Raw genomic sequence first — 27,784 nt, 5'->3', positions numbered from 1 at the left:
TCCAGGGTGATGGGGGAACTCTGGGAGAGAGGAAGACCATGGACAGAAGCCAAGGTCTTGACAGATGAGGGGCAGAGTCGGGAGTCTGCTCTTGGCAGTGACAGCCTGGAATCAGGTGGTCTTCCATCTCATCAGTGTCAGCTTGTCCCTCCCCTCCCCGCCTGTGTAAATGCCACTGCTGTAAGAGCCAGATAGAGAGCTCCTCGGTTTCTTCCTGGCTACAGAGCTGCCTGGGGGTTTTCTTTTTTGGGTTCCATGCTTGGTTCTCTCCTCTTCTTAGCCTACATTCGTCCCCAGGTTGACTTCAGCAAGTGCCAGGGATTTAATCACAAGCTCTGTGCTGACAGCTTTCACATGCGTCTCCAGACTCTGGAACTTCAGTCTGTTTAAATCTTCACAGGATGTTCACATGGATCTCAGACTTGGGGTGTCCAGAAACAGAGTCTGCATTCCTAAACTCTGCTTCTCCATGACTCCTTCTAGAGAGTAAATGGCAATTCCATTTTTCCAACTGCGTGTATGAAAGTAACTCAGTTGTGCCCGACTCTTTGCAACTGACCCAGGGATCGAACCCAGGAATAATAGGGCTTCCCTGGTAGCTCAGTCAGTAAAGAATCCGCTTGCAAAGCAGGAGACCTGGGTTCAATCCCTGGGTTGGGAAGATCCCCTGAAGAAGGGAATGGCAACCACTCCAGTATTCTGGCCTGGAGTTCCTTGGACAGAGAAGCCTAGTGGGCTGTAGTCCATGGGGTCACAAAGAGTTGAACACGACTGAATGATTTTCATACACATTTTTCAGTTGATTTGGCTCCAAATCCAGAAGTCATCCTCGATGCCACTCTCAGGTCCACATCCATCACCCGTTTCTGTTGTTTTTACCTCCAGCAGAGCCAGAATCATTTGCCCACCTCCAGATGGAACCAGCTTATTCCACACACACCATCTACATTATTGCCTCCTAATTGGTATCCTTGTTTTTTCTCTTGCCCTCCTGTGGTCTATTCTGCACCCAGCAGCTACGGTGACAGTTTTAAAACTTAAGTCATGTCAGGCTTCTGTTCAAAATTTTTTTCTCAGCCTTCCATCTTGGTTGACGAAAGAGCCAGATTCTAACCATAGTCCACAGACTCTATGTGAGCTAGCTCTGACTTATTTCCTACTCTTTAGCCGCTGCCACACACCATCCCTTGCTCTTTGCTCTGGCTGAATTGGCCTCTTTGCTCTATATCAAGCACACCAACTAAGTCTTCACCTCAGGACCTTTGCACTTGCTGCCTGAGATATCTTTGTTCAGATATTTGCAAAGCTCAGTAGCTCACTTCTTTCAGGGCTGCTGCTCAGTAGTATCTTTTCAGAGAGGACTACTTTGACTTCCCTCCTCACTTGGATTTATTATTTTCCATAGGACTTAGCACTCCCTGATTTAGCCACGATAGGCTAAATAATGCTGTGGTAGCAGATCCTGAGGTGAAGTGGCTTGTGACATAAAGGAACATCCAGTGGTAGGCTGGAGCCAACTTGTACTGGAGCAAGAGAGCCAGGTAAATTTTCAGGAAATTTGTGAGTCATAGTTAAGCAGCATCATTATTAAAAGTTAAATTACATAAACTTACAATTAACATACTTAAGATGAAGCAATACATATTCAAAACACATCAGTTCTCCATTGTTTCAGTATTATCTTAGTGTATACAAAGTTTATTGTTATTATTACTCCATATCATTATGACCTCTGTGCTTGGGGTTATCTACGCTTCTTTTATTTGCATGTTGGGAATACTATATAATATGTGCTACTGTATGAGGGTGCGTGCTAAGTCACTTTGGTCATATCTGACTCTTCATGACCCCATAGACTAGCCCACCAGGCTCCCCTGTCCATGGTATTCTCCAGGCGAGAATACTGGAGTTGGTTGCCTTGCCTTCTTCCCGACTCAGGGAGCGACCCTGCATCCGTTGTCTCCTGCATTGGCAGGCAGATTCTTTACCACTAGCGCCACCTGGGAAGGCCCAGGCTACTGTGCATCTCTACCTAATTCCTCATCCAGCAATGACATGTTGAAATCAGTCATACTGGGAATATTTTCATATCCCTGAAGTCAACAAATGCTACAAATCAAGGTTTGATTGCTTTTGTATCTCTCTGTGTGTGTGCTTTTCTAGACTTAAAGGAGTGATGGGAAAAATATTTATGATGCAGATTAAACTTTAAAGTGTCATATCTGCAGCCATTATACTCTGAATAGCAAAAATTGAAGCGGTATTCAAAAACTTACACCTGATTTGGCAAAGAGGTTGCTCACTGTTGATGAACGAGTGAGGTTCTGACTCATAGATCTTCATTGCGTCACTTTCATCTCACTTGTTAACATAAATGAATACATCAACCAACATTTATGTTGGAACTATGCTCATCCATCAGTTGCAACCACAGGTTGATTATGGATACAAGACTTCAGCAAAAATAAACCAAAGCATCTGTATCGATTGCATACATGGATTTCAGTACAGAGTACTGTGTGCATTACGACTGTAAATTGATTATGTCAGTAAAGTTTATAATAAACACACACACACACCCCATACGTATATCCCCCCTCCCCTCCTTCTTTGGAGAGCTGGTTATTTAACATTTACTGGGTTGATTGCTCACGCATGTTACAGGCCCATCATGGGCCTATCCACACTCCTCACTCTGGGCCTAGATGATGGCTCTCGCACCACGTGCAGAGTTGGTGGGGTAGGGGAAGGGGGCCACAGTAAGACCCACTGGCTTCCAAAGGCTCCGTGTAGAAGTGACATGCACGTCCCTGTTCATACTCCACTGTCTGCAGAGAGCCACGTGGCCACGCCTACTGTAAGTGAACAGAGACGCACAATCCCACTGTGTGCCGGGAAGGAGGCGGAGAACTGGAGCGCTGGTGCCCAGCCCTAATGACCCCACGGTACATCAGTGCTTGGGCGTGTACCGTCTGCCCCGGCCCCACCATGAACGAACGTTGCACTGGACAGTGTTTTGTCTCCTGTGGTCTCCCGGAGCATCTCGAGACACTCGAAAAGTACTTAGCGAAGCTGAGAGGAGACTGGCCTGAAGGAGGAAGGTTCTGGAAGCAAGCCCTCATGGATAATGGAGAGTCATCCAAACCTTGAAAAGCAATGTGTTCCTTTCACCCCTCGCCGTACTATATGCAGCTGGAAATTTCTGGCACAGGAAGCCACATAGATGCATGTGGCTCTGTGTCATTTAAACAGGTCCTATGGACAGAGAAGGAACCAACCCTGGGGGTGACTTCAGACTGACCCAGGCTGGGGCCAGGCTGAGGCCGATAGACACAAAGGGCAGTATCATTCAGATTGGTGTAGGTGGAGGGCCAGCCCTCAGAAGGTTATGTTTTGCCCCTGGGTTCTTTGCTGGTCTCACCTCCTCCTGACCCTCGGGCCAGCTCTTCTCTAGGAACTCCTGATTCCATAGTTAAACAGATAATCCCAACCCTATTGGGTGCTTCTTCCCAACACAGATGCATGGTAGTGTATGCAAGAGAATTCTGAGCTGAGGGAAAGTCTTCTTCTCTCTGGCTCAGAGGCTTCAGTAAATCCCGGGGGCTGAATTAAGGCTCCAAGTGCTGAGCGGGATGACAAAAGTACAAGGAGGGGCATTATATACCCTAGAAGTCTCGGGTGTCTACCGTGGGTTGGCGCCCTGGAGCTCAGGTGTGTGCTGGGACTCCAGCTGGGTTTGCTGTTATTACACACCAGGGAGGCGACCCGTGCCACTTCAATCTGTTGGGTATCTACTATGTGCCCAGGCTTTCCTATACAGTGCTTCATTGCCAGTACCCAAGGCTACTATTCTTGGCATTTCCTGTTTGTCAAAAAAGGAAACTGAGTCTGGGGGAGATTAAGTAACTCTTCCAATGTCAACAGGAAAGTGGCAGAACCAGGACTTGAATGGAACCTTTCTGACTCTGATATCTGGTCCTTCTCAATGAGAACTCCTCTATCAACCTGTGAAGGAAGGCTAGAAACCCCATCATTCAGGCAACACAAACTCAGGACCCTGGGTTTTACTGGTGTTAAAAAAAAAATACCAGCGTCATTTCCACACTTGATTCACACGACAAATGTCCGTTGACTTGAAATAAATTCCAGTTGGACCATAAGAGCTTTTTTTTTTCTTTCAATTTTTATTGAACACAAGTATTCTGACAGAATGCAAAGTCAAAATTCTCAGTTAGTACTCAGTATTTACACCGGTGAGAATGGAAACAAAGGTGGTATCGATGTTTCACTCGGTAAAAAGTCTGTAACAAGAGAGAAGGCCCCCGAAGTCGGGGATGCTGGGTAGAGATGTTAATGGAGATCTGATAACCACCATCCGGACAGACAGCCTACAGTGAAAGCCTGGGAGTCGGAAGGCTCCATAGGAAAGTGTGAAAGCCGCGTTCCACTTCACAGCTGCACTATATACACTTCGGCCCTTCAGGGTTCGGGGGCCCCACGCGTGGCACCCGAGTGCCCCTCCGGCGGAACCTGGCCATGCCGGTCTTTATGTGACTACATATGTATGGCACATACACATATAGACACATAGACAGTGGAAACTGGTAGGGTGATCCCTCCTTCAAAAAATTAAAAAAGGAAAACTATAAGCTTTTATCTCTTAACATAAAAGATACAACGTCTTGAAAATAAAGCGACTCCCTCTATGATTTTAGAGAAAGCATTGCTCTGTTTTTTTTTTTTTTTTCAAAGAAAGGAAAGCTCACGCATGCAGAGACAAATCTACGTGTGACGGGAGAGAGGCAGAACAAAAGGATGGCAGAGTTTGGGGTTCCAGCAGAGCCGGGGTCTGGGGAGGGGGCGGGGAGTCAGCTGCCCTGGGCCAGGTTATCTGAGGGTCGACATTACCTCTTTCTCTTCCTAACCATCAGAACCCAAATCAGTTTACTTGACCACAACCCCTTGAAGTGAGATGCACTATCTCAGTGAGGTATAGTGTGGGCTTGGCCGAGGTGGTCGAAGCCATTACCATCCCAAGATGAGGAATCGGTTCCATTGACAACCTGGGGAACCAGAGGAGCCCACTGCCCCCCGCTGGGGCCTCTCTTCTGTCTCAGATGCCCAGGAGCTCCCATCTGCTGCGTGCTCTAACCACTGTCGTCACCTGGCTGGGTCCTGGGGGCCTGTGCACACGAACCTATGGTTGTGCAAGCCCCAAGGTCAAAGGGCCAGACCTGTGTAGACCCCGATCCTCCATTTCCATCCCCAGGAGCTGAGAAAATGCAAAATAACCCCACATTGAGCAAATGACAAGACCATTATTTTTCACAGTTTGAAATAATCTAGCGTAAGCGCCACTGACCAGACTGCAGAAGTGTCAGAACACGGGGGAGTGCGGCCCACAGAACGGACGCAGAGGGAGTCCTGCCACCCTAACCTCTGGCTGCTTTCTCTGTACCTTGGGAAAGGTGCCCGCAGAGCGCTCATTTCTGTTGACTTAGCATCATGTTCATCATCATCATCGTTTCTATTTCATTCTTTGTTTAAAGGCTTCAATTCCTTATAAGAGTTATTTTTTGTTTCCTGAATGTTTTTTTTTTTTTCTGAACTATCTGCTATACCTTCCACAACCAAACTATGTTGAAGTTTTATTTCAATACTATGACAAAAACACGTTTCACACTAAAATATTCACGCACCCACAGTGCACAAGCTTGCAGTTCTAAAGGAGAATGAGGAAAAAAAAAAGCAAAATTTCTATACAAAGGGCTGGCTTTTCCCTTCTCCCCCCCCATCCCCCTTAAAGTTTCTGTATTTTTTTTTCCCCCACTTGGTTTCCAATCCAGGAAAAGTTGTCTTATGACTCCAGACAGCAGGTTGGTGTTTTTTTTTTTTTTTTTTTTCCCTTTTGTTTCTACAAATGCTGCCTAAGTGAACAGAAGGCTGATGTTATTTTACTTCAACAGATTTCCAAAAAAAGACACTAATTCCCTGAAGCACACATGCTCTTCCGCTCAAATCTAGATTCTGGGCTCAAAAGGAAATTGTATGTATATATTTTATTTGGCTTTCTACAAAAAAGGGGATGTTTGGGGTAAAAATGTGTGTTCACCAAGACCAGCCCCAACTATACAATCTTCTCTGCTTCATTCAACAAAGCCTAAGAGTCCTTCAAAAGGAAGGGTGGGGACGCCTGGGGAGCAGATCCTTTTTACAGATACAGGCAGGTGGTCGCTAATCAGAAGTGGTCTAACCCCCAAGGAAACAAACAAACAAGCAAACGGAACCGAAAACCCGAAAGCAAAACCATTCCAGAACGAGATGGATTTTCACCTGAGTCGCACACAGGCAAAAAATTTCAAATCAGATGGGGGGGGGAAGAGCCACTGTAAACAATTAGATTTTGTAAAGTTGTCCTGGGAGGATCCTACACCTCTAGGCAGTATTTGTAACTTAAAAAAAAAAAAAAAAGGCAGCTATTTTACATGGACATTGAAACACAACTGAAGTCAAACATTTGTCAACTTGTAAACACTGGAAAGCAAAGTTGGCAGAAAGAAAAAAAAAAAAAAAAGGAGAAAGAAAAGGAAAAGAAAAGAAATCCGAATACTGCAAATTGAGATCTACCCCCAGAAGCTGCATTTGGCATTCTTCCTACAAAACAAGAGTCTATGTGGGAATTGAATTCAGCTAGGAAGGGCGACACACTTTGCATACTGAACAAATACAAAGTGAACAGAAATTATAACTTATTTATGAGGTTTCACAGAGTCCAAACTCGACTGAAAGTAGAAAAATAAACTTGGACTTTGTTCATTCGGTTAGTCTTAGCGTCTGGAAGTTATTTCTCTGAACCCGGTCTGTGCCGGTTCGGCAACACCAAAATCCTGAACCTAGATTCTTTTTTTTTCTTCTGAGCTTCCTAGATTCTTAATTTGGGGTCCTTTTGTTCGATTTTTAAATGGTTTCAGGGAACCGAGTGTCCTAGTTTGGCTGTGGGTTTCACGTTTTTGTCTCATTTTCTTACAAGTGAGTGCGCAACAAAGGAACCCTTTCTATAAATCTACAAAAAGGAGATCCCATGTTGATCTGCTTAGTTTTTTTTTTCTTTAAAGGCAAAAGACACTAGAGGAATGAGATGTGTGTGTGTGTATGTGTGTGTGTGTGTGTGTGTGTGTGTGTGTGTGTGAGATATTGGAGATGCTCTGGTGAAGCTGTTGTGTCACTTTATATTTTGATCTTTGCTGGTGTCTCGTCACCCATCACGCTTTGCTCTCATTCTCCTTTATTTGTGTGGCATCGTTGGGGACCGTCTGGACTTCGGCTGGCGCTGGCTTCGTTTCTGTCTCCGGCTTTGCTTCTACGGGACCCTTCCTGCGGAGAATCCGGAAAACAGCACTGAGATCACGGTCCGCCGTAACCCACCCTCCAGCCAGTCCCTCCCTGGACTCCAACTTCAGCTGCATCTCCGGATCACCTGGAGTCTCTGAAAATCACTGACCCTGGGCCGTGTCCTCAGAAATCCTGATCTCCTGGGTCAGAACGTGGTGACTTTTAAAAGCACCCAAGTGGTTCTAGATGTGCAGCCAAAGTGGAGAGCCGCTGAAGCAGAGGAAGGTGCCCTTCTAGCCCTGATCTGATGCGGGGCAGGGGCGGGGGGTGGCACTCCAGCTTTACCTGGAGTGTGGAAGTGTTTCGGGAGCAGCCTCCCCTCACCCTGCATGGCTGCAGCAGCAGCAGCTGCCCAGCTTGATCTAAATGATGTGTGTGTTGGGCTCCCCGGGACCGATTCCAGGGGACCCTCTGCAAATGGCGCTTGCCTGTCCGCACTCCCACTGCTCAGCGCTCTGCCTTTCCTGGTGATGCCTCTGATGCTTTTTGTTACCACGGCAGTTTCCCATGGGAGTCTGGTGAGAGGCTGGAGTGGGCTGCCAGGCTCCAGGGGAGCTGAGTGCGGTTGGGTGGGCAGGGCCATCCTTTTATTTCCCGACAGACTCAGGGTTCCTGGTGAGGGTCCCCCCTGTCACTCTGGGTGGCAGCACCCCAGCTTATCTGGGTGCAGCCAAGGAGCCTCTATAAAAACCTCCATCTGACTCAGTCACTCTTGGCCTCAGTCAGTCCCAGGAGTGAGAAGCTGGTCTAAGGACGCACGAGAGAAGGCTCAGACTCCAGGCCCAGCTGGCGCCCCTGCATTTTGGCCTCACATTTAAGAAACCTGTACGCTGAAGGACATGGTCTTGAACTTGGGAAACCCGGCCCTCATTCAGGGCTTGGGAGCTTGAGTCTCCCCAGTCACTTGGGGCAGAAGCAGGAGCAGGTGGGTGTGTGGGTGTCGGGCTGGGGTGTCTCGGGGGCTTCTGGATCAGATCCTACCCACCCCCTACAAGCCTCGGGGTCTGCCTCTTCACTCCCTGCACCACTGTGCCATGCTGGTGGGGACTCGGCTTTGGCCCTGGATGACACCCTGCCCGTGGGCCCTAGGGTGGCCAATGAGGGCACCTTGGCCTCCTTAGCTCACTTCCCAAGCTATGCTCATCAGCGACCCAAATGCAAGGGCTCCTCCAGGGACAAGAGATGCCACTGCTAGGACGATAAGGATCAAACGTAATTAACACGGCCTAATTAGTAAGCAGGCGGCTGCCTGCCTGTCCCCTGCTCTCTGCCTTGGCCCAGCCCCTGGCTGACGGTCGCCTCCGAGAAGCCCTGGATGAGGCTGCAGACACATCTAACAGGGAGCACACAGCACAGCACAGACGCACACCACCACGGGACACCACCCGACGACAGCGGACAGAGAGAGGCCGTACTCGGTCTTGACTGGTGCAGGCGGAAGAGAGCCGTCGGCAGTGGAAGGAGCAAGCTCAGGGGCTTGTCCACTGGCCCCAGCGGCGGGAGCAGGAGAGCCCAGGGCTGCAAAAACATCCTTGGCAAGGTCAATATCTGGGGTCTTGAAGTTCCCTTCGTCCATTTTAAAGTCCTCGCCCTGGGCAGGGTTTGTGGTGCTGACGGAGGCCGCCTCGCTCTTCGGGCTGGCGAGGGCCCTGGCGGCCTCGGGTGGGCTCTTCGAGGCGCCGGGCTGGGTGGGCTCGGGGTCCGGACCTTTGGTGCCGGGAGCCTCCTGCTTGGCCTGGGGGGCTTCCGGGGCAGGGGCTGTCGGGGCTGCTGCCAGGGGACTGGCTGCCGACGGGGAGACTGCCTTGCTGGCTGGAGGGGCCTTGGGGGCCTCGCCCGCGCTGGCCGGGGTGCTGGGGCTGAGCACGGCCCCCTGGTTGGCCAGGACGCTAGAGGACAGGTTGTTGGCGGCCGGGGCTGAGGCCGGAGGGTCGCTCAGGTCAACGAGGGGGGCGACCTTGGGGGCTGGGGCCGGGGCCGGGGAGGCGGCAGTGACGCCGGTCCCCTTGGACGGGGTGGCCTGGCCGGCGGGCACAGAGTTTGAATCAGGGGTGGCCGCGACCGGGGGGGCGATACTGGAGGTCAGGGTGGTGGTCTCACTGGTGGGGCTGTTCTGAGCAGTGGCAAAGGTTTCGGTGATAGTGTCAGAGTTAGCGGTGACGGTGGTGACAGAAGGCAGCATGTCCTCCACAGTGGCTGTGGTGTCAGCAGGCAGCCTGCGGGGAGGACAGGAAGTAGAAGAGATAGACGATGAAGCTGAGACAGACAGAGAAGCCAAGAGAGGGCGGAGGCCAGGAGGGGGCCGAGGGCGGGCATGCGGGGACGCACAGGCAGGACACAGGCCCACAGAGAAAGGAGGACGCGGGAGGCAGCACACGCCCAGGCGGGCAGAAGAGGAGGACACAGGAGACGACAGAGAACGTGGACCTGGCGGGGGCCTCTCGCCTTCCTCCCTGCCGCCTGCCCTGCTGCCTGCCTGGGGCTCCCTTTCCCTAACATCTGCAGCGGGCCTTTCAGAGCCCTGTTCGCATCTCGACCCAGGGAGAGGCCAGCTGAGCTCAGCGTCCACCACCACAGGCATCCAAGGTCCCTGGGGAATCGGCTCCAGCTGCCCCACAGACAGGGGCTCCACGTGGCCCCTCAGGGCTGGGGCGCTGTCCAGCCAGAGATTCTGCACTTCCATCAAACTCCATTCCCTTCAAACCCACGGTACCCACGACAGCCTGGCATTCCTGACACCCAAAGCTGGACGTGCCTTCTGACTGATGGTCCTCAAGGCTTAAGAGACCAGGAGGGCCAGGCTTTACCAGGTCCCCAGCTTCCCTCACCCTTTTAGGAAGAAATGCAGAAAACCCTAAAATTCTTGGAAATCCTAAACAGAATCTAAGCTCTCTCAGTGATGTTTTGTCTCCTTGAGTCATTTCCGGGGTGTGTGTGTGTGTGTGTGTTTGTGTGTGTGTTTGTGTGACCTGGGCCCAGGGTCTAGGGATCCCACTGATGCACAGAGCTCTTTAAAAGGTCACCCACAGTCTCCCAGATACGACCACGAATGCCTCCTCTCTGAGGAGAGTGGTGTCAGGCATTCCTGGCCCAGGACTCCAGAATTCTGGCCGGTGATGCCGGGCCTGGAGCCGCGGGTGGGAAGCACGGAGGTGCGGGTAGGGTGCTGCGGTGGGTGTGGGGTTGTGCCAGGGAGGGGCCCACGTACTCGGGCTCCGTCAGCGGCGTGGTCTCGTTCGGCTCCGTGTGTTTCCCTCCGTCGTGATTCGGGGTCCGCTCCTCCTCCGTTCGCACCTCCACGATAGGCTCCTTGGACTCATCTTTCCTGTGGAGAGAGCTCCGCTGGTTCCATCCCGGAGAGCTGGGAGAGGCAGGGGGCTCCCAGGGAAGCCAGCTACACTCAGGTACCTGTGCCCAGCCCCAGGCTGGCGGGGGTATGGTGCATCAAGAGCCAGAGCCCAGTGCTGTATCTCAGCCCCCATTCCTGCCAGCTGTGTGACCCTGAGCACCTCATTTGCTCACCCCTGCCTGTGTCCTAACCTGTAAAATGGGGCAAGTAACAGTCTCCACTTGCCTAGATGTTATGGACATTAACTGAAACAATGAATATAAAGTACTGAGGGAAGCACCTGGCACAGATTAGTGCTGAAGTCATCCACGTGTGTATACATGGTAAATGTGTGTGTATACGCATACCTATGTGTACATGTAAGAATGAACACGTATATCATGTACGTACACATGTAAGTATATATAAGTATACACAAGTTTATGATGCATGTATATATGTATGTAAGTATGCAATATTTATGTATATATATATAAAGTGCAAATGTACATGAACACCTGAGTATATACATGTATATGATATATATACGTGTATGCATATGTAAGTTTGCACACATACCTGTATATGTGTAAGTATATGTAACATGCACATATATGTATATGTAAGCATGTACACGAATATGATGTGTGTATAAGAATGTGTACATGTAAGTGCACACATGTATACGTGTGTGTCTACCTATATGGACTTCCCTGGTGGCACAATGGTAAAGAATGCCCCTGCCAATGCAAGAGACTCGGGTTTAATCCCTGGGTTGGTAAGATCTCCTGAAGAAGGGAATGGCAACCCACTTCAGTGCTCTTGCCTGGAGAATCCCCTACAGAGGAGCCTGGTGGGCCACAGTCCATGGGGTCGCAAAATAGTTGGACATGACTCAACTTCCTAAGAGACTAAACAACAACAATGTATGCATATATGATGCATGTACACGCACATACTATATGCACACACACGTGATACGTGTATATGTAAGTACACACACGTGTATAAGCATGTATATGATGCGTGTAAAACTGTATGTATATGTACACGTATGTGTGTACACAGTGCCTGGCATGGGGTGGTGCTAACAACCTATTTCCTTGCTCTGTCCCTTCTGGCCTTGCTTCGGCTCAGCCCCGCCTGACGACAGTCTATGAAGGTTCCTCTATTTGGCTCAAGATCTGTTTCTCCAGAGATGCAGGGGCACAGCTTCTGTCTGGACCGTCCTCCAGGAGGACAGGCATTCTCCTCTGTTTTGCTCACTGCGTCCCCTAGCACTTGACGGTGCCATGCCCGTAGCAGTTGCTGCTCCGTGAACATCTGGTGAGTGACGGAGGCATGGACGGCAGCAAGGCAAGTGGGTCTCTCCATGGCAGCTCCCCTCCAGGCTAGGCTCTGACCATACCTCTCATTTTGACCTACGTAGGGAATTTCTATGAGATTCTAGGTGTGAGATTGGGTTCAGGTGTCTGCTTTTAACATTTCTGTAATGCCTCGCTTCCCTTGGGGTTTGCAATGGGAAGGCTGAGATGGCTCCCTGATTGGAGCCCGGGCCTGGGTGCTTAGCAGTGGGGGGTGGGTTTGCACTCACGAGAAGGCTGCTTTGCCCTCCTCCATGTCCTTGCCCTTGGCTCCGGGCCCGGCTTTGCCACACAGGTTGACGGCAATGCACATGAGCAGGCCACACTTGTTCAGGAAGTAGCAGGTGACGTCCACGGCCACCAGGAGCAGGACGAAGGTCACGACGAGGATGCCCACGATGGCGCCAGTGCTCAGACCCGAGGTGGGGCTGCCGTTGGCTTGGGTGGGAGGGAGAGAGAGATGGGGTGGTTAGTACCTGCAGATGCAAACCCGGACCTGCCGAGCAACAGCCCTGGGGATGGGGTAGAGCCCACTGGACTGCCGTGGCATTTGTGTCCAGAGTGCCACCGACCCTGGGCCTTTTGGGGTTGAGACATCAGGGTTTCTTCCTATCTTCAAGACAGAGGAATGGCAGCCTGCTCTCACAGATCAGGGGACGAGGCACAAGGCAGCCACCTGCCAGGACAGGGGCCCAGACTGGTGCCATGTCTCCACCTCTGCTCTCAGCCCACACTTGGCTGGTCTCCCCCGGAGCCCTGGGAGCTGCCAGGGACGGGGTCCCAGATAGGGGCAGAGGGTCTCAGATGGGGGAGCAGAGGGTCCCCAGGGCTCCCTTTGGGCTGTGGGGATATCTTCCTGCTCTTTAGGAACTGCTCCAGAGGATCTGGCCTTTGGACCACACCTTCCTTCACTGCACTAGGAAGATGAATGAAGCCCACCTGCTCTGGAGACATGGGGGTCTCCCCAGGCCCACTGGGCAAGGTAGAAGGTCTGGGAATACTCACCGTCTGGGAGCCAGGCCCGCTTGGATTTGACTTCTGGAAACCCAGCAGACTCACCCAGAGATACACACCCGCAACGGCAGGCTCACTCACACAGGACACGTGCCCACCACAAGACAAACGCACCCTCTCACATTCGAGCAATGCCCAGCATCCCTGCTCTGGCTGGACCCACTCGAATGACCACCTCTGTGTCTTACTCCCTGGTGTCCCCCTAGAATTGTCCAGGGCCCTGGGCTACTCGTGGTATGGCAGAAGGGCCCCAGGCTCAGCTCCAGAGCGTGCCCTCGCGGTTCGTGCTAGGTGGCTGCGGTTAACCCCGGATTGCCTGGTGGTTCCCACCAGCTTCAGAAAGGCAGAGGCTGTGCTGGGGGGAAGAAGGACCCATGCAGAGCTCTGTGGAAGCCAGTGTGGCACCATGACCTCAGACTGAAAAGTCTGTTTCATTTTCCTCTCCTGGGAGGGCAGGGTTCTGCAAAGACAGCAGCGTCATCCCACCACCAGACCTTGTCTGAAGCTTCCCGTGTCCTCCAGACCCACTGGGATGACCCGTCTGCGGACCGGAGGCAGGGACTGTGGCCAACACGACCTGGGTCTCCCTGAGCCTTTGCCTGGGGGGCTGCTGGCCACATCACACGCCAGTTCACGGAAGGAACAGGTAACCCAGGTGACGGAGATGGAACACAGCCTCTTTCTGCATGTGGTCTGTGTTCCTGTGTCCCAGAGCCCTGCTCAGGCACGGTGGGGCTCCTTCAACAGCTGTCCCATTCTGATGGTCCTTATTTCTAACTTCAATTCAGGGTCTGGGCCACCGGCCAGCAGGTAAGAGACAACCACTCACAACCTAATTTCTACACCAGAGGAGCTGCCTAGGATCTTGAATATTTTGGCTCCTTTGCTTCCCAGGTCCTCGCCAGGCTCTCCCATTGGCCCCTTTCAACCCTGCACTGAAGACACGGTCTGTTTCTCAAGAAGACCTGAGTCTGGTGACCGGCTCCATGCTCAGGGCACCGGCTCTGGTCACTCTGTCTCTAGGCTTCGGCAGCAGGAAATCGACCACGGGTCCCTACGGTCAGCTAGAGCTGATCTCCCCAGCACCACACCATCCACCCTCTCTATCCAAGGTGCTCACACATCCACACACAAAAGAAAAGAAAGAGCGATGCAGGCCTTCCTGGCCTTCAGAATCCCAAAGCTGCTTCCCCGAGCAAGAAGAAATACGGCCTTGGGTTTCCTCCCCATCCTGTGACTCGGGGCCGGAGGGCACTGTGGTCTCCTGACTTCCACACCCAATAGGTGTTAACTGTCTACTTCCTGCAGAAGGAGCCTAAGGTATTACTGAGGGGAAAGAATGTCTGTACTTTTGGACTCAAAGGCCCTAACACCATGTTCTGAGGTTGATACATAAATATAGTTTTAGGGGACTAGTCACGTCTCTAAGGAAGGAAAACAAACCACCGCAAAGTGGTCTGTGTGGGAGAGACAGCCATTATCCACCCATGCCCTGGGCTCAGCAGACCCTCTGGAGGGCTGCATGGCTTGGGAGGCCAAGGCCAACATCATGAGACATCTGGGGAAGGGCCAGGAAGGCTATAAAACAGAAGGCAGGGCAAGAGGTCTTCCCTTTCATTTGACATAAGATTCAAATTGCTTTCCCTGGTCTAAAAGGTCCCACACGTGCAGTGGACGCTCCCACACCTCTGACCGTCATAAGTCAGGGCACTCTCCACCCATATCTACCAGATTATTCTGTTTTATTCCCTTCTTGACTTTTCAGGTGACTTGGTGGTAAGGAATCTGCCTGCAACTCAGGAGATGTGGGTTCAATCCCTGGGTCGGGAAGATTTCCCTGGAGAAAGAAATGGCAACCTACTCCAGTATTCTTGTCTGGAAAATCCCATGAACAGAGAAGCCTGGTGGGCTACAGTCCATGGGGTCACAAAAAGTTTCAGACACAGGGACTAAACAACAATTTAGCAACTAAACGACAATTCCCTTCTTACTACTATTTCCATCTGCCATTTTCTGTTCACTGACATGAACAGAATTTTATTTTTTTTTGCCACACCATGCAGCATGCAGAATCCTGGTTCCTTGACCAAGGATTGAACCCACACCCCTTGCAGTGGAAGTGCTGAGTCTTAACCACTGGACAACCAGGGAAATCTCCATTGATATGCTTTTTGGTTGGCTGCCCCACCCTCTTGAATATCCTAGCAGGCATATTTTTCTTTGTCTACCTCTTGTCTCCCCAGCAAGTAACACAACTCAACTTACAAGAAATATTTACAGAATATTTGCCCCACAAATGAGCAGTGTTTAGCCTTGGAGATGAGAACTCTGCCTCCAAATACTTAAAGATATGTCATGAGAGGGGAGAGGCAGTCTCAACCAGGGTCCCCAGCGGATGGAAACTAAGGGGGTGGCAGGCAAACTTCAGCTCAGATGAAAAAAAAACAAATTAGCAAATAAGAGCTCTTCAGACGTGGTGTGCGCTGCCTCGGAAGATGAGCTCCTCGCTGCCAGAGGCATTAAGCAAAGGCTGGAAAATCCCCTGGTCAGGATGCTATAATGCTCTGGCTGAGGTTCCCGCATCGGGCAGGGCCTGGGATAGAGGATGTTATGAAGCCCTCTTTAACTCGAAGAGCCAGTCATTGCATGTTAGATGTCCTACAGTCCCCAGCAAAGGACGCTGCTCCTGCTAAGTCGCTTCAGTTGTGTCCGACTCTTTGGGACCCCATGGACTGTAGCCCGCCAGGTTCCTCTGTCCAGGGGGATTCTTCAGCAAGAATACTGGAGTGGGTTGCCAAGACCTCCTCCAGGGGATCTTCCCCACTCAGGGATCAAACCTGCATCTCTTATGTTTCCTGCATCGGCAGGTGGGTTCTTTATCACTAGAGCCACCTGGGAAGGCCCCCAGCACAGGATATAGGTTCTCTAATGTCTATCTTCTCCACAGTGTGTACCAAGCGGGACTTTTCCCTGTAAGACCGAAACACTTAGTAGGTCCCATCTTTATTCACAGATGCTTGTGATTTTTATCTCTAGTTGAAAAATAAATACCTTTTAGCATAATGTTTCTCCACTTGCAGCAGAATTTCTGGGGTACTTTGTGAAGAATTCAGATTTGGGGGTTCCCCCATTCTAGGAAATTAGAATCTCTGGGGTGAGCCTCAGGCTCAGGATTTGATCAAGCATCCCAGTGATTCTTATGCAACTAAGAGTTTGCTGCTGCTGCTGCGTCGCTTCAGTCGTGTCCGACTCTGTGCGACCCCAGAGATGGCAGCCCACCAGGCTCCGCCATCCCTGGGATTCTCCAGGCAAGAACACTGGAGTGGGTTGCCATTTCCTTCTCCAATGCGTGAAAGTGAAAAGTGAAAGTGAAGTCGCTCAGTCGTGTCCGACTCTTAGCGACCCCATGGACTGCAGCCCACCAGGCTCCTCCGTCCATGGGATTTTCCAGGCAAGAGTACTGGAGTGGGGTGCCATTGCCTTCTCCTTACGAGTTTGAGGACCACTGTTTTCTAGGTCTTTCTCATCCTTGCATTACAATGAGTAACAGTTGTTCCTATGACTCACCACTCAAGGATGAGCTGTGTAATCTTACCTGGTAACCTTAACATTACTGATGTATTTGAAGGATGGAAAGAGAGCAAAGACTTATCCCCAAGGGATCACTCACTTTACCAATAAGAATCTAGACTTACAGAGGAAGTGAGGTGCCCCTCAAGCTAAAGAAAGGGTATGTGGTACTTTTACAAAAAAAACGTAAGTAAAGGACACTTTTTTGTTGTTTTAGTCACTAAGTTGTGTCCGACTCTTTTCAACCCCATGGACTACAGCCTGCCAGGCTCCTCTGTCCATGGGATTTCCCAGACAAGGATATTGGAGTGAGCGGCCTTGCCTTACTCCAGGGGATTTTCCCACCCCAGGGATGGACCCCGAGTCTCTTACGTTCTGCACTGGCAGGTGGAATATTTACTACTGTGCAACCTGGCAAGCAAGCAAAAGACAGACTGGGGTGGAAATGAACGAGTATCCAAGTCAAGCCAACATTCATTACCTCTCGGTGGCCTTTACAGAATTGTTCAGTTCGGGAAACCAGAAGGACAATGGTTATCGCCTACATATTGCTTAACAGTTTACAAAAGGAAAAAGAAAACAACTTCTGAGGTCTCTGTGTGACCTTCCCTTGACCTCTCTGCATACAAAGAGTGCCTCTTGGGAGCAATTTCTCCACAACCTCTGGGCTCTGAGCTGCCCTGAACCTTGAGGCTATGATCTGGAGCTGCTCAGCGTCTGTGGTTCCTGGCTTGGGGGGTGTCGGTACTGAACAGGGACCTGGCTTGCCCAAGATTGAGACATCCAAGTGCCTACGCTCTTAAATGCCGCAAAATGAGAAGGCAGTCTCCGCCCTGGCAGATGACCCGGGGCCGCAGTCACTGCACCCCAGGATGGCAGTGCAGAAAGACGTGCCCATCTCCCTCCTCTGACTCTTGGGACCATTAAGCTGAGGTTCCGGTTCACTCCTGAACCCCTTACTTTTCTGCTTGTTCCTTCCCGGAGTCTGCTGAACAGATGGCTAGGTCTCGGGGCTTTCAGGAGGCACCCAACTAAGTGTGATTATAAACAGAGTAGGGTCTGCAAATGAGCACCTTCTCTCCGATTCTGTCACCAGGTCACTCTGTGCAGCCTTTGATATGAAGTTGTAAAGGGAGCCGTGAAATCGGGAGAACATGCAATAGAGTTGTGTATCTGATGGCCCAGAGCGTGCCTCTGACCCCAACGTGACCTTCTCGGCTCTGCAAGGACACTTCCCCTCCCCATCTCCTGGGGGAAAGGAGGCACGACCCCACACAACAGCTCTGACTTAGGAGAGCTAAGAGAACCAAGCAGGAAAAAGCGGCTCCAGCGGCTAGACCTCCACTCAGTGGGCTGCAAGTCTGGGGTGCCACTTAAAGGGTCCTCTGGGGATCAAAGTAATCCGTGGCGCCCTGTGAATGGAGGCAAAGGACTTTGGCAGGACACACCATTATCAAATAAAATCCAAACACGCTGGTGAGTTCACATGAACTGTTATTTCCTTTAATAATGCAAAGGTGTAAACCTCATCAAGGCCTTGCTGATTATCTGCACAACAATGTTAGCATTCTTATTAGTAGAAAAACGTGATCCAAACCTGCTGTATAAATACTCCAAAAATGAGCGAGAAGCCCTGTGGCGTGTGGAGCGTGGGCAGCGCTGAGCCAGGGCAGGGGTGGCTGAGCGGGGTGGTGAGCGCGCCCTCCTGCAGAGGGAGCCGTCTCAGGGGCTGGGGGCCGCAGCCACCATGAGAGGGGGGTGTGCCCAAATGCTGCCCACCCCCCGAAGGGCATTCCTTACAAACCAGGGGCCTGTCTGAATGGGCCCAACTCAGGGACCCCAGAGTTGCTTCAGTTGGGGTCTGCCTGGCCCAGAATGAGCCGAGGGGACAGGTTCATGGACGTCAGGCTTTCCCACACTTTGGGCCTGATTCCTGCAGTCCCTTCAGAAACACTGGCTCGGGCCCTCGCCTACGGGACTGGGATGGGCCCTCCTGGGCGAATATGTGACTTCTGCCCAAGATGATACCAAGAGCGGGAGCCAGCGATGGGTCACTGTGCGAGGACCATCTCATCCTCCTTTGCCCTCGGGATGGCACTGGGATTCTATGCTGAGCCTGGAGGCACGTGTGCCTCTTTGCAATCCTCTCCTTGTGTCTAAGAGCCGTGTCTGCTCCTGCTGCCCCGGTGGGGCTGGAGGTGGAGGACCCCGGGGGGAGAGGTTTGTGGCGGGGCTGCAGGCCGACAGGGCTGGGGCGAGAGGCATTGCCTGGCCTCGCTGATGGGCAGCGTGGGGCCTCTGGTGTCTGCACGTGACCCTCTAAACTGCCAGTGCCGAGGACACGGGTCTGTTTGTGCCCAGCGACTTGGGCAGCGTCGCCCCGAAGATTATAGGATCACAGTTGGTTTCCCAAAGGGAAAGGCTAGTCTTCGAACGTTAAAAAACAACAACAGAACTAAAAAATAAAGGAACCAAACAGAACAAAAATCAAACTTCTGTGGAGATGCTCAGAGATGAGATACGTGGAATGGTATGTGACCACAAGGAGGACCGCTGAGCACAGACACTGATGCTACTGAACAGGAATCTCCACAGGAACTGTAACAAACACACCCCACTTCCTCTCGTGGGCATGTGGGGGATGGGGTGTACCCCGACAACAGAGGAGCAGCTGGCTTCCATCAAAATTTGAAACACGTCACTGAGGCCACTGACAGATGGGGTGGTGGTGGGGGGTGGGCTTAGGGACACTCTGGAAATGGGGCAGGCTGGCTGAGTTCTGATTCATTGACGCTCAGGGCTGGCCCCGCCTTCGGCTCTGCTGAGCGTGTGTGGGAAGGGCGTGCGACTCAGGCCAGGCTCACAGCAGATGCTTCCGACCTGGGGGACTGCCGCTTAGGCGATAGGGTGGGTCACAGTTGGACCACATCCGCCGAGACACGAGGTCCGTGGCTGATCTTTCGCCAGGCAGCAGGAGTTACCCCGAATGGGAGACACGACCCTCCAGAGCCCACAGGTGCTGGGCACGTCCTAAACAGCGTCAGGTGCTGGTTATACTACCAGGACCAAAGTGCCTCCCAGAACGTGGGGTCAGCCCAGAAATACCTGACTAAATCGGAGTTCTTCCGCTGTCTGGGCAACACGGCGACTGAACTGTGCCCATGTGGCCAGCAAAATGCTCTGGTGGATTGCAGTGGGCTTACCATGGGCACTGAATGCAAGCAAAGCCAGCTACTTACTGCAGGGCAGAGGAGGTGCACGGGGTTAGAGGGGGGACGCGGGGTGGTTTTATCTGATGCAAGCTTTAGAGGGTACCTAGAAACCTTCCTCTGCTACATCATCTTCAGGTAAGAACCAAAAATGCGACCAGTAGCAGCCGTGTAAAGACGTGTCTGTAAGTTTTTACAGACAAGGTTTTTACGTGTAGAAACCTAGCATCGTGGTTTTTATATATACAGGGTCTAAAGAAAAGAGCTCCCAACATTTTTATACTCTACGAAAAAAAGGGGCAAACTTCGTATGAAGTGGCACAAGTGTATCTGTGGGTGGGAATAATATGTCTGGAGGTCCAGCTTGTCTCCAACTGCCAAACCTTCCTCTTCCACAGAGAGCTTGTTGGCGTGGCTGTGGCAGTCCTGACAGATTCTTCCAAAGTGGGGGCGGGGGGCACTGATCATTCTCATAGGAACTGAGCTTTTAAGCACATTTAAATTTTTGTGTGTGTGTGTTCAAGTTCCTAACAGAGCAAGAGAAGAGTCACTGCAGAGAAAAGCAATGAGACAAAGGTGTAGGATGCGGAGGAGCCTCCCAAGGTCGCTGCCGGTGCCAAGCAATGGGTCCCCAGAGAGAATGTGGTTGTTTAAAAACAAATGTGGCAGTGGGGATGTCCCAGTGACGTCCAAGGCGGTATATGCGACGACAGACACAGGAAGGGGAGGGGGCAGGAGGAAAGAGGAGGAAGAGACAGAAACAGAGGAAAAAAAAATAGATAAAAAGAAAAAAAAATTAGGTCAAATACAGAGAACGCAAGAATCCAAGGTTAATTCAACTTTGTAAATTAAGCTGACAAAGGTTAGAGAACTGAGTTCAGTGCGGTATTATCACCATAAGGCCAGTTCCGCAGCTCAGCAAGGCCACAAGCAGCACAGCAGGGTGACTTCAGGGGTTAGGGGTCAGCGAGCAAATGAAATTCAAGTGAGAGAACAGAAGCCTCCACGGTCAAGTACAGGAGTCTGATTAGGAAAGTGTTACCTTTGATAAGGGAGGTCTCTAAGGTACGGTCAGGAGCCTTCAGGTCTCCAGAGCTTTTGACACGTGGGGACAGAGATGTATCTGATCACTGGTCTATGCGCAACAAACTGAGCACAGGCTGACTTCTCAGCAAAACATCGGCCTCTTCTTCCTGCAGCACAAGCCCACCCCACGCCTGGCGGTCTTAAAGGGGATCTAGTTCTGCGCCTCTCACCTCCAGTGCCCGCTGACCACAGAACTCCACCATCAACATACATCTCGTAATTCAGAGGCTTTATCCGCAGGTCCCAGAGAAGTCTTAACCAGGCAAGCTCTTGCTAAGACCTGTGCAGTAGAGCCTGGAGCCCTGGTGGGCGAGGTGAGCAGCCCCTCCTCCCGGTTAACTGGGCACCTGGGAGATTAGCCAGAAGGGCTCTGACCACTCCATGGGCAGGACTCCCCAGAATTTCTGTATCGAAACACAGTGGCCTCAACTTCTCCAACCCCAGGAGCTGATGCCGCTCGCAGTACCCCACCTGGGGACCCAGCATGTTGGAATCACCACCTATGGAGTCTTACCCGAGAAAACAGATGCCAGCAGGCTGTTTCACTGCAAAGAAATCACTCGGGTTTCTCACTCCCCCAGCTCCTAGATGCCCCATAAGAGCCGAGCGGATCTGGACACGCCCACCAGACTGTCGATATCAGGAAAAAACTGACCCAAGAATGCAGAGACAGAAAGGGCAGAGGACACACAGGCACCTCCGTTCGGACAGCCTGCGAATCAGTGAGCAGATCATCGCTTGCAGTCACGCCCAGATGCCACGGACGGCATCATCACTGACCACGTGGCCAGTGCCTGCAGAGACACACCCGCCCTAGCCTGTGCTGAGGGTCTCCCTGCCAACACGGAGGGGAGGACCATGGATGCATCTCATCTATGGCCGCCAACTCCCTGGGGGCCTGCACACGTCTCTCCGACACACACACACACACACACACACACACACACACACTCATGTACGACCAACCATCCGGGAATCACATGCTGATCTCATTTCGCAGCTGCTCGACTAACCCACTGCCACACACACAGCCCTGTGTCACTACTGTGACATGTCCCTTCTGGCCTCTCTCCCACTGGGATGAGTGATCATGACCACTGAGCTGAGAACTAGGGGGCAAGCACTCTGGACAGGACAGACATGATGGTGGCCAAATGAAGGCCACCAGGAGGTTGGGGCATCTTCCTATCAAACTTGGATGCTGCAGAGAGTTTTTGGGGATCCCTCTCCTAAGCTTCAGTTGTATGTTCTATGCTCACCTCTCCTGCTTGTGGTCAGTATGTGACTGGTCAGGAAAGCAGAGAGGGACGATAAAGATCTCTTTCTGCTCCATGGGATTTGGTCAATGAGGAGTCTGGCCATCAGCAGCAAGGTAGCTGGGCCAGAAAGCAGAACTCTCACTTTATTCCCGCACTTGAGTTGGTCCCTAGAGATGGATCTGCATCTCCTGAAAGGGATGGCATCTCCCGGAAGGGATGGCATCTCCCATCCTGGTCTCTAGCAGGCTGGACTGCCTTTCACAGATGGGGGTTTCCAGCATCTACGTTCGCCACTTGATCTGTTTCAAGTGGCTCCATTTAATCTTTGTTTCAATTGTGAGGCCTTTGGCAGAGAGGTTTTTTATTTAACTGGGCACCATCTGTTCCTTCTCTTAGGCTCCCTACAGAGAAGAGAATCTGGACCACGGTGGTGCAGGTAAGCAAGCATCAGACAGAAAGCGCTTAAAACAGGTTCGTGGTCCTTTATGAAATGGTAGATAGCAGATAAGGTCTCAGAAAAGGATTCTTCCTCAATGAGCATCCAAAGCTTGGCTGGAGCTGGGGCCTTTCCCACCTGAGGGGTTCCCAAGGACTGGCTTACCATCAGTCCTCCAGGGCTGATGGACGATACAGGACCTTCACCCAGGATGCTTGCCCAAGCCTTCCTGGGGGTCCAGTCCAGCTCAGCCTACTGCACAGCTCGGTACAAAGCAAAACTAAGCTCTGCATGGGCAACCAATCATGAGGATGGCTGTAAGCAAGCGAGTTGTCAGGGGCTATTCAGGCACATTAGGAGGTGCGGTGCTTGTGCATTAATTCAAAGCAGGAAACTCACAGAAAGCAGAGGTGTCATACCTGGGATGGCTGTGGGCTGGGCCGAGGTCCTGAACACAAAGTGCGCCGCCTTGGACTTGCCCTGCTGGTTCTCGGCCACCACATAGACCTCGTACTCGGCATTCCAGTCCAGGGACTTGAGCATGACGTGGTCACTGCCAGACGGGAGCCTGATCTCTGGTTTCCACTCGGAGGAGAGCTTCTGGGAGAAACCGGCAAGAAAGAGACGAGACACCGGAAAGCTTTAGGTGAAACAGCTGGTAAGACCAGCCAACAGGAGGAATGTAAGGGAGTCACTAAATATTGGGGCAAAATGAAAATAAAAACCAGAGATAGGGCATAGTTTTTGTTACCAGCTTGAAAAACCTGAAAGTGAATGATCCCACAGGTCAGAGGTCAACCTTGGGGGCTTACAAATAAAAACAGTGGCGGATTCCCAGTGTGGCATGGGGCCAACCCTTCAATGCCCTGTCCATTACCTTGAGGGTGTGCAGGGACCCAGGCTACACTCTGGGATGCTGGGCACATATCCTAAGGATGCACGTGTTTTTGTCACTCAGTGGTGTCTGACTCTTTGCGGCCCTACGGACTGGAGCCTCCCAGGCCCCTCTGTCCATGGGATTCTCCAGGCAAGAATACTGGAGTGGGTTGCCATGCCCTCCTACAGGGGATCTTCCTGACCAGGGATCGAACCCGAGGTTCTCAGGCCTCCTCCACTGGCAGGTGGGAAGCCCCATCCTAACGGTGACTTAAGAGGATGATCCGACAACTGTGATTCTTGTCCTGTTTTAGAATGTGGGTCACCCTCAGGTGTGTGCTCACCTCTCTGACATGGGAACACAGCACAGATTCTACTTTTATTAAAAGCATTAAAAGCTATTATTTACGGAGCACCTGCTGCATGCCAGGGCCTGGACTGAAGGCTTTCTGCACATTTTCTCACTGCATCCCCACAACAAACCTGCGAGGGCTTTGGCCAGGCCCTCACTAAAGCCGATGATGGGGAAGGGGCAGAGGCAGAGAGAACAGGTGGCTTCCCAAAGCCACAGAGGCAATCGAGTGTGGGCAAGTGCCTCTGGGCCCAAGTGGGGATGTATCTTCTCACAGGAGGGAGCGCAACACACATACGCTGCAGGGAACAGGGTCTCTCTATTCCACGCAGTGTGACCTGGTCTCTGAGGCTGCAGCCGGAGGTGTGGCTGGAGGTGCTGCTGTCAGGACCAAGGCAGGGCCTGCAGTGGCCAGCAGAGCACTCCAGGACATAATTTCAGGCACAAAGCTGGAGTTAGAGGGGCCCCCCTTTTCTCGAACATTCTTTCCAGTCCTATCCTGCACATCTGCCGGTGAATTTGCTCTGGGTGGGAGGGCTTGACACATGTCTACTGGATGATGGGCTGCTCCTGAGAAGAGCAGAACATGCTAGCAGTGTCCTCTGGAAGGTGAGCTAGCCTATGGCTGAGGCTGGAGGAAGTTACATTACAGGAAAGCCAGCCATCTTCCAGGCAAAATTCTTTGTACCAGCCAGAGAGATGCCTTTAGGGTCGTGATAGCACACATGTCGTGGCCATGATAGTGTGGGGAAATGCTGGAAGAGGGGCTCACAACCTCTGAGTCTAACAGAAAGCCAGACTACCTACACAGGGCTCTAAGTTAGTTCCTGCGAGAGTGAGCATGTGTCCCATTTTAATGTAAAACAAAGAAATTCAGCTCTTTGTCTTTTGTCTTCTTTCTCTGAAAGGCTTCTTTCCCTGAAAGGCTTCTTTCCTTGGCAAACATCATTGCAAAAGAGACAACCAGAATATAAAGCAAATATTATGTTACATAATAAATATTAATAATGTATAATAATCAAAATATTTAGCAACAGTTGGGATTTTGAAGTGAAAGAGAGAGGATGGTTAAAGTTGTCAAAGCCTAACATATCCCAGTGTTTTGCCTCAGCTATCTCTTTAAAGCAGACCTGCCCGGCACTGCCAGAATGACCCTCCTGGAACACTGACATCTGATGGGGCCTCGTACGGAGGTATTTCCTGACCCAGCCTGCGTGGTAGCAGTGGTTATTACAGTTACCAAGTATAGCGTTTTCCCAGTGTCAGGCAAGTCTCAGGTTCTTTGCTTGTACTCAAGCTTTACAACAACTTGATAGGCTATCCCTCTTTTACCAACGGAGAAATGGAGGTGATGGACTGTTGGGTGACCTACTTGGGGCACAGGCTGCTAAGTGGTAAGGCTGGAATTGGATTCCATGTCTGTCCGGGCCACATCAGCCCAACAAACGCCAGAGACATCTGCCCACCACTCTGTCCACTTCCAGTGGCTTCCATGGGCCACCTGCTTGGTCCTTGTATCCTGTTCCACATCGAGGAAGTCACAGGGACCTCTCAGCCAGTGATGCCTCTGAGCCGGGCCTTACAGAAGTCAACTGAGGTTCCTCCCCCATGTCAGGCTCCAGACTGGCTTCGCAACGAAGAGGAGGGGGCTGAGTGACTGACAGGCGGCCCAGCAGCTGGGATGTGTTCCCAGGGTGGGGTGGGGGGCTCTGTGCTGTACTGACTCTCTGCAAACCTAACCAGGTTAGGGCTTTGATCAGTAGGAGCTGGTCAAAAGACAGAGACAGAGTTAAGTCAAACTTTTTGGAAAAAGCCTTTCTTGGGTGCTATTTGAAGAAAGAAAACTCCACTCAGGTTATTTTCTACTGTCAAGAAATCCTAGCAAGAGGCTATTTGCAACGCTCAGATGCTGTCTCTAAATCTCCCAGCAATCGGTTATGGTTGGCGATGGCTAAGTATCATTCTAAGACCAAAAAAAGGGGGATGATTTTCAGTTTAGGCGCTGGGGATGAAAGGTGCAATGTCAGAAATCTCTGATGGGCATTGGGAAACCAGGAAGACAAAAGGCTAGGGCCAAGCTCACAGGTAGCGGCACGACCACAGGTCGGGTGGGCTACACCAGTGTGGAGGGAAGGTGAGGGAAGAAGACGGTTTAGGAGCTGAGGTGCCCAGGTCAGGAGGCTTAGACCCCCATCTCTTCAGTCAGACAGACCTGGATTCAAACCCTGGCTGCCTGACTGCGTGAGTCATGTGGTCACTAATTGCATAAACCTCATTCACTTCCTCTGTAAAGTAGGATAACTGTTGAGACCAACTTCATAGGGTTCTTGGGGGGAGAAAATGCATGTGATCACGGGCCTGCATGCCTGGCCCATAACACACTTTATCCAAGTGTGATCCAAGGTATTGGTATGTTATTTGCAAAAAAGTACTGAATGATGGGAAAATAACTTTGTAGAAAAACCTAGGAAGCAGAAAAATCAGTCATGGGTGGGTTTATCATTACCAAAATCACTGTAGAGGTTTTATAACGGTCTCAGTGTGCTTGTCCATTCTATGTATCGCACGTGTGTGCATGCATGCTCAGTCATGGCCCACTCTTTGCAACCCCAATGCACTGTGGTCTGCCACGCTCCTTTGTCCCTGGAATTTTCCAGGCAGGAATACTGGAGCGGGTTGCCATTTTCTACTCCAGGAGATGTTCCCAACCCGAGGCTTGAACCACCCTTGTTTCCTGTGCATCCCCTGCATTGCGGGCTGATTGCTGCTGAGCCACCAGGGAGGCCCCATATATAGCACGGGGAACCATATTCAACACCATATGACAAGCCATATGGAAAAGAATATAAAAAAGGAATGTATATATGTATAACTGAATCACTCTGCTGTACAGAGGTAATTAACACAACATTGTAAATCAACTATACATCATTAAAAAAATAGAGAACTGAAAAAAAAAATAAAGTGGTCTCAGTGTGGATATGACCTAAAGGCTGTAAGTCAGTCTTGGGACTTAAAACCCTAACCTGGGCCCACGAGCCACCTGCCAGGCACATGGGGTGCCCTGCCCCCTTGCTCTAAAGACACTGTTGGTCCCACAGGGCGGGTGTTAGGGTTGTGGGGTTGCAAGAAACCCGGGAAGGAGGCTACTCACCGCTCGGTATTTGACCAGGTAGTGTCGGATGGGGGAGCCGCCGTCGTCTTGCTTGATCAGCTTCACCTTAATAGAGTTTCCATCCTCTCCCATCTGCCCTTCGAGCTTAGGTGCGCTGGGTTCCCCTGAAACAGCCAGGGAATTCACATGACATTTTCATCCACACAATGAAAATCCAATCCATCAAAATGAGATGCGGTGATGGAGTGGGGCTGGACTCTTGATCTCTCAGCAATTCAAATGGTTAAAAAGCAAAACATGTAAAACTTTGAATTCCAATTAGATGCCTCAGTCTTAACTCAAACTGAGAACGCCTTTCGAAAATGTTCTGGGAAACTACCCTCCCTCCTAGTATAGTCCTTTCACCATTTTAAAGAGGGATTTTTTTTTTTTTTTTTTGGCCTGTCTCTTCCTGGTGCTTGCATTTTCTGTTAGCTGCTCTTACAACTGCAGATTTAACTTTCATAAACCTGGTACATTTTGAGGAATAGTCTGAAATATGGGAAAATGTAGGCATTTAAGGAGAAAATTTACACCCATAAAATAATGTTTCAAAGCAGCCTATTTTTTCCCTGGGATATGTGATCTATTCCAGGGGTCTAATTCCTAACAGGAGTGGAATGATGCTGCATTCTTGTGACCAGCTTTTGCATGAATTAAATTTTATGACTTAGAGTCATTAAAAAAAATAACAGGTTTCCAGTTGTGATTAAGTAAAGCATGATTTGCCATAGGCAAGTTTCC

General features: G+C 51.1%; 1 protein-coding gene across 26 annotated transcripts in view; it reads right to left on the bottom strand.

Annotated features, from left to right (window-relative positions):
• Positions 1-5,875: 5,875 nt before the first annotated feature.
• Positions 5,876-27,784, bottom strand: part of NCAM1 (neural cell adhesion molecule 1) — a 361,541-nt gene continuing 339,632 nt past the window's right edge. For 8 of the 26 annotated variants that reach the window (XM_070803434.1, XM_070803436.1, XM_070803438.1 and 5 more), the window contains 3 exons: positions 27,041-27,165; positions 23,078-23,255; positions 18,150-20,484 (listed from right to left, as the gene is read on the bottom strand). In XM_070803434.1, coding sequence (XP_070659535.1) covers positions 20,405-20,484; positions 23,078-23,255; positions 27,041-27,165 — 383 coding nt within the window. In that variant the 3' untranslated portion in view covers positions 18,150-20,404. Of the gene's footprint in view, positions 7,375-8,807; positions 9,609-10,600; positions 10,718-12,314; positions 12,523-18,149; positions 20,485-23,077; positions 23,259-27,040; positions 27,166-27,784 lie in introns of those variants that run through there. The other 18 variants (XM_070803426.1, XM_070803428.1, XM_070803427.1 and 15 more) reach the window with 4 other exon arrangements.

This window comes from Bos indicus, chromosome 15, assembly GCF_029378745.1.
Source record: "Bos indicus isolate NIAB-ARS_2022 breed Sahiwal x Tharparkar chromosome 15, NIAB-ARS_B.indTharparkar_mat_pri_1.0, whole genome shotgun sequence".
NCBI lineage: Eukaryota > Metazoa > Chordata > Mammalia > Artiodactyla > Bovidae > Bos > Bos indicus.
The sequence above is the reverse complement of the archived record's forward strand: the minus strand, read 5'-3'. Positions and strand labels throughout refer to the sequence as shown.